Source organism: Sinocyclocheilus rhinocerous, unplaced genomic scaffold (assembly GCF_001515625.1).
Source record: "Sinocyclocheilus rhinocerous isolate Xijiao unplaced genomic scaffold, SAMN03320098_v1.1 scaffold2669, whole genome shotgun sequence".
NCBI classification, from domain to species: domain Eukaryota; kingdom Metazoa; phylum Chordata; class Actinopteri; order Cypriniformes; family Cyprinidae; genus Sinocyclocheilus; species Sinocyclocheilus rhinocerous.
The window spans coordinates 18,271-25,220 of NW_015645078.1; the positions used below are offsets into that span (position 1 = coordinate 18,271).

At 37.0% G+C, this 6,950-nt stretch overlaps 1 protein-coding gene across 2 annotated transcripts in view; it reads right to left on the reverse strand.

Moving 5' to 3' along the window:
• The window catches only part of LOC107705641 (coiled-coil-helix-coiled-coil-helix domain-containing protein 7-like), a 17,706-nt gene that overhangs the window by 6,056 nt on the left and 4,700 nt on the right, over window positions 1-6,950 (reverse strand). For both annotated transcript variants that reach the window (XM_016509038.1, XM_016509037.1), the window contains exons 2-3: window positions 4,518-4,601; window positions 4,181-4,279 (exon numbers count right to left, since the gene is read on the reverse strand). In XM_016509038.1, coding sequence (XP_016364524.1) covers window positions 4,181-4,279; window positions 4,518-4,577 — 159 coding nt within the window. In that variant the 5' untranslated portion in view covers window positions 4,578-4,601. The remainder of the gene's footprint in view (window positions 1-4,180; window positions 4,280-4,517; window positions 4,602-6,950) is intronic.

Consider the following 6,950-nt stretch of genomic DNA (forward strand, 5'->3'; position numbering starts at 1 on the left):
CATATGTATATAATTTTAATGCTATGGCCTTTGTGTATATATTTAAAGATGTGCATCTTTAAGCATGACTGTTGAAATGAAATGGTAACACTTTAAAATAAGAGTCCATTTGTAACATTAAGATTAATGAAAGCTGTGTAATGAAAGTATTGTTCCTTGTTAGAGTGTGTTAATGTCAACATTTTTATTATTATTACTACTACTACTAATACTACTACTACTAGTATGGTTCAGTACTGTTTTTTTAATAAAGCATTATTTTAGTCTTTGTTCAGTATCCATTTTAAAAACTATCGGTTAATTAATCGGTATCGGCCAGTGTGGTCCAACCTAGCTATCGGTATCGGCAAAATCCACTATCGGTCGACCTCTACTACAAACCCCAGTGAGGCCAAAGTGACTGTGGTAAGGGAAATAAATGGGGATGAACCAAACTCAGCTAGGGGAGCTCATCCTCCTCAAAATAACAAAAGAGTTTGGTAGACATCGGTTTGATTTTAGACTATACTGTGGTTTTTCACTTTTGGTAAAGTGGATCAAAATATGACATCATGTTCTGCTCAGGGCCATATACACTTTTATTTCATTATTATTTTTTAATCTAATAATAATGCTCTCAAGTAGCAAATCTTAGTCAACAGCAACAGGTCAGGGTTTGGCCAATCAGCCCCTGCTGGTAGATGTCATAGCAACATTATGCAGAAAAGGAGCATTGGTCACCATTGAAAACCATTCAAAAGCATGTATTCTAGAAGCAACCCATGTATTGCAAATATTGAATGGTTTCATTATTAGGGATGCAAGCTCATGAAGGGTGAAAAAATGTTAAGACAACTACAGATCAGAATGCTTCAGTTGGGATTTTCTTGTGAAAAAAAAAACAAGCTTCAGATACAAATTATTTAACAGTGCACTTGGTATGTTTAAAGGGGTCATATGACGTTGCTAACAAGAACATTATGTTGTGTATTTGGTGTAATGCAATGTGTTTATGCGGTTTAAGGTTCAAAAAGCATTATTTTCCACATACTGTACATTATTGTTTCTCCTCTATGCCCCGCCTTTCTGAAACGCGTCGATTTTTTACAAAGCTCATCGTTCTGAAAAGCGAGGTGTACGCTGATTGGCCAGCTATCCAGTGCGTTGTGATTGGCTGATGTATTTCCTCAGCGGCCAGCACGGATCAGCTCTAGGCATGACGAAGTGGATATCGTCCTCTTTTGGAAGGCCAAACAAAGTAGTTTCGCTTTCACAACGAAACACACAGCGTCTCCACGACATGGCGGCGGCGGCAACAATACTACAGCGAGAATAAAAGTTACGCCTTCTTTCTTTGCGTGAATTTTGGGTCGTGCTATGCAAATCTTCCCACACCATGACGTAGACATGTGGGGGCGTGTTTAAACGAGGAGGGCGTGGACAAGTCTCAACTTTTATAAAGAATATCTCTTTGGGTTTGAGACTTTAGTCTTTGCAACTTTAGGGATCTTATCTATGCACGAACAGCTTGTAACACTCCAAAGAAAAAGGAAAATTTGAAATTGCATCATATGACCCCTTTAAATTTCACTGGCCATTCCATTGTCCATTCAGAACAAAATGATGCAAACTCAAAATAATGCATCTCAGAATCTTTTACTTAATTAGACAGGTTGGGGCATACATTCAAGGAGGACTTAATAAGGTTTATCATAAAACAGGGTAACCGCAAATTTAAAATATTAAAACCAACAGACCTATCGGTAAGCCCCACCCCCCTTAGTTACTGTTGCTTACTCGGACAAAAGAGTTGCTAACTATCTTACAATGGCAGCTGACAGTGTGAAAACCATGTCCCAAGATGTTTTTGATAAATTTTGGACACAGAAGGACGACTATTCAAGTGAGACTTAAATATAACATGGAGAGATATATAAAATATTAAAATAAATATGGTGGGTAACGATAAATTTAGAAGCGAAGGTTTAAAGATCACAATGCAAGTGGGAGAAGCCTCATTACGGTCGTCACGATCGCAGATGACAACATCCAGGATTCATGGTAAGATTAGTACCGCAGGGTAAGATTAAATTAATTTACATTTAACCAGTTTAATGTGGAGAGGCACTGAAATGTAGACCTTAGTTTATGTGTTTTTGACCTACATTGTACATGACGTGAGAACAGTTAGCTATTTAGGTTTGTACGTTAGCACTCACTAACGTTTTGGCCAGAGACGTTCTGCTTGAGTAGATGAAAATTGTAACTTAAAGGCACAATATGTAAGATTTTTTTATTAAATATCCAAAAACCACTAGAACAGTGTTATATATTTTGCTGACTTGTGTACTTACATTATCCCAAATGTTTCAAAGAATGTTTAAATCCAGAGAAATAAGCAATTTTAACTAGTGACATAGTGTCATTGTGTCACCTGCCAATGACATCATAACCCCTCGATTTCCGGTTTTGTAGAAAACATGGAAACACCAAAAACGCTTTAATATGTTGTGCGTTTTAATAGAACGTTGACGACCGCACAGAGTAGCATTATAACAGAACTTTCAAATGTATCTAGTATGATAAAACAGCACTGCTTTTCCCCCCCCACATACGCACGACCGGAAGAAGCGGAAGCGGTCGACTGTGGCATAATAAAAGCGCCGCTGCTTTCGAGCCGTGTGTCACGCTCCTTCAGCGGCCTTGTTTCGCTTCGACGGCTTTCAGCCTCACCCTACTACATTAATAAATCATTAGCTCATCCATGAACATGATTTCTGCCAAAATGAACGTTTTTGTCTTCATTGGGATTGGGGTTGAATGATTAGGGATATTTCCTCCGTTTTTGAAATGGAACAAAATAAATTCCATTGCCCATCTTCTCAGGATACCAGGAATCAATGTTACAAGTACCCCAGGCACTTCGGCATAAACACCATCAAACCGATGAAAACCAATGTTTCTCTATGGCCCTGAGACCTAAAGATGTCCAAATTTAGGTCCCTGTGCAGCTGATACTCAACTGCCACTGGCTCATTTGCGTTCAAGGGGAGGGGCTTACCGATAGGTCAATTTTGAATAAATAATCCAGGCAATAATCCCTCCCCTCCAGCAACCTGTCACTTACATGAGATTGCAGCAATTAAAAAAAAAGACAACTATACAATCAATTTCAAAAAGACAAAATCAATTTCTGCCTCACAGTTTTTGTCATTTGAGAAGCTTTTTCATTCGGACATTTGTCGCAAGACAATAACAATTTAGCTTTAAATGTGCAATACTGTTAAGGGAACATAAGAACACATTTTTTAGTTTAGTCTTGTAGTTAGCCATGGTTTTTAATTGGTAAGAGCCAAATGAAAATATGTTTAAAGTTTGTTTACTTTACATAACAATTTTTATTAATGCATTGCAGAATATTCAATTGTCAGGATTAAAAACTGGACTGAATTCAATACCTTTAAATGTACTTTAAGTGTGCACCTAACACTAGGAAAATACAAGTATTGGATCGGGACTAGGTCTCAGCAGGATGGGGATCGGATGGGGACCAGGGGTAGGGCTGGGCAGTATGGCCAAAAATATCATCATGATATATTTTTCATATTGCTCAATATGAAAAATCGGCTCTTGTTATTGACTCTGTTGCTGTCAGACTCTGTTCCATGTGTTGTGTGTGTCCTGCTCCCCATGTGCCTTCCCATGCCCTTATTTGATTAGTTTCCTGTTCCTCCCCTGATTAGTTTAGTTCATTTGTCCCAGGTGTTCCCCATGATGTGTCATTGCTCCCAGGTGTGTCTCGTGATCCCCTCTCCAGCGTCTCCTCGTCCCTCGTGTGTGTGACACCGTGACAGTTGCGGTGTCCAAAATTGCTCAATTGTTCACCAGTAATCCCTTTAGTGCATGGTAGTTAAATGCACTATATAAGGTGAGTTCTTCATGGTTTAGGCAAGATTTCACTATCCTTACCCAGAAGTTTACGCAGAAATCTATGGTAAATCCAGGGGTTCACAAACATAATTAAACCATTTCTTCCCCAGAAGAAATCTACATTTGGAAATTCTTGTGCAAGACTAATTTTAGTATACATTTGTTTCAAAATTGTACATTTCTCTACAGAAAATGGTTATGAAATATTAGATTAGCAAGTAGAGTTTTTATTTTTATTTTTTTGTGGGTCCTAGTGTCTCAGTATACTTACCCAGTACTTCCTGCAGTTTTTATATCTCATGAAGTATGCAGAACACATGCTCTTATCATAGTTGTATGCATCCAAACATTTTTGAGAACCATCACTCTCCTATGCCAACGCAAACAGAGTAAATATGCTTTAAAATCTCATTTTATTACAAATGTCATGATATATCTGGCACTGTAGTTGATTAAACAACTAAAATTTATTACAATTACAATACAATTGCTACCTCTTCACTTATGCGGCACTGAACGCAAAATTGCACATAAATTTTAAACGTATTTAGTCAAAAACATATATGGTTTACATTAAATTTATTCAACCACACACAAGTCTGACTGACCTCAATGCATGGGTTGATATCCACATTCCGAACTTTGCATGCACTTGATTTGCCAGCCATCCTCCAACTGCATCTGTGTCACAGCTGGAATGTCAGAGAGCTCCAGTTACATAAGGGATGGGCATTTTTTGTTTTTCCTTTTGAGTACATGACAGATAAGTAAAACAAGTACTCAACTACTGGAGTGTGATAATGAAACCCTTTTATGAAAATATATTGTTGACAATTGTGGAGAAAAAAGTTACACTACTAGATTAAAAATGCATCAATGTTTTTGAAAAATAAGCATATTAAAAATAATATCACGGATTTAAATAAATCATGGTTGTCCAATCCTGCTCCGGGAGGGCCAACGTCCTAACAAGTATAGCTCCAACACACTAGCCTGGAAGTTTCTAGTCGCCCCTTATACCCTTATTCACTATTCCCTTCATTAGTCCACGAATAAAGTCAATTTGAGAAGTGAATGAAAACAAGTGAGCGAATTCGGACACGGAGTGTGGCGGAATGGGAAGCCGCTTTTGCATAGTTTGTGCTTGCTGTTTAACCCTTTAGAACCTAAAGCTAAAATAGGCCGTTTTCACTCATTTTGGTTTTTTGAGTATAAAATTATAACACAATGTGGTATCTTCAAGTGTAAGGTGTCATTTTTTTCAGAAAATAATTGGCTTTCAGGAAATTACAGTTATTGTACATTATTGTGTGTGGTGAGTTAGTAAATAGAATTTAAATAGACAAAAAATAAAAAAACGGGAAGAAATTTAACTGCTTTTTATTTAGAAAAAATCTGAAAACTCATGAACGAAAGAATCTAATGCCTCAGTCTTGAAAAAGGAACTATAATACATATATACACGCACGTTGTCTACTATCGGGAGCAATTTGATTTTTTTTCATAGTGTAAACGGTTAGTGAGTTATGATAACATGAATACAGCATGGTTAATTGTGTCGCCGCCGACACGTTCGGTTTTAAAGGGTTAATAATTTGAAACTTAGCAAACTGGTAGCTCCAGTAGTAACGAAAATATTTATCTTGAACTCTGTCATGGAAACTAGCATGTATAAACCTTAATTAAACTATAAAATCAATTAAAAATTAATTTATACCTGTATGATATTATGCTGTACCCACATTAGACAAGCAGTTTGAAAAAAGGATGGATAGATGAATCAGCTGCAGGCGCCATCTTCTGACGAGACGTGGGAATTCATTCAGCATGACCCTCACAGTACATTATGGGCAGTGTTGGACTAGTTACTCAAAGAATGTAATACATTACTCATTACTAGTTACTCCTTTCAAAAGTAATATTGTTACTTTACTTATTACTTTCTGGCAACAGTAATTAGTTACACTACTAGTTACATTACTTTTTCTTCACGCCCCACAGAAGTAACTGTGCATCTTCCACATAAAATTATTCTAGAATGTTACTAACAACATATTTCATTTGACCAAAATCCACATTGGATCGCAGTCAGAACTTATTACAAACACTCAATATTGATTGGTAGTGACATTCAAGTAGAAGTGTTGTATTAATCTCATTAATTGTCATGTGTAGCTTGAAGCTAATAAAATTCTAGTGATTGATAGTGACATTCAAGTAGAAGTGTTATATTAATCTCATTAATTGTCATGTGTAGCTTGAAGCTTGTAATTTCTCTGTTACCCATATACGATTACATTATTGATTTTATCAAATCACATAAGTTTGTAATAAACTGTTTAATTTTCCAAAAATATTTTTAATTATAGTAATAATGTACCACATGCTGATCAGAGGGATGTGGGTGGGATGTAATGCCATAGTAAAGTACAGCCACAACTTACTCAACAGTGCTCAGATCATCTTTTTTCCTGACAAAATCAATATAATGCAATATTTCTATCTGCTGAATGTAAGCTTTTCCATATTCCAGGCTTGCCTGCTGCACTGGGGACATCACATGCATGTGCGAGTCATGAAAATTATGAAAATAAATCTAGGAATTATTTGATTGATGGATTTTAAATCAGCGGGGTTGAGGCATCAAAAGTAAGTAACGGTAACGCTTTAGATTACAACCCGCAATGTACTGCGTAAGTAAACAGAATTTACAGCGTAACTTTTTTGTAATTACAGTGTACCTATTCAGTACCTCCGTGTAGGTATAAGGGAACAATATGCGAAGTTTGGGGAATACGTGCGACGAAATCCGTGACTGCGGTGCTTAAGACGAGAACATGTGTGGAAAATAGGAGAAAACTAACCGAAGCGCAGACGAGGGACAACTTTGAAACTGTCTGGAGTGTGTTCCTTTAAAACTGGAGCAGTGAATGTGGTGAGTGTGAACTGGAAACAGCTGGAATGGCGAATGAGACTAGTCTATCCGTGTTTGCGGCGCTCATGACAGGAATATGTGTAGAAAATACAAGAAAACTAATCGA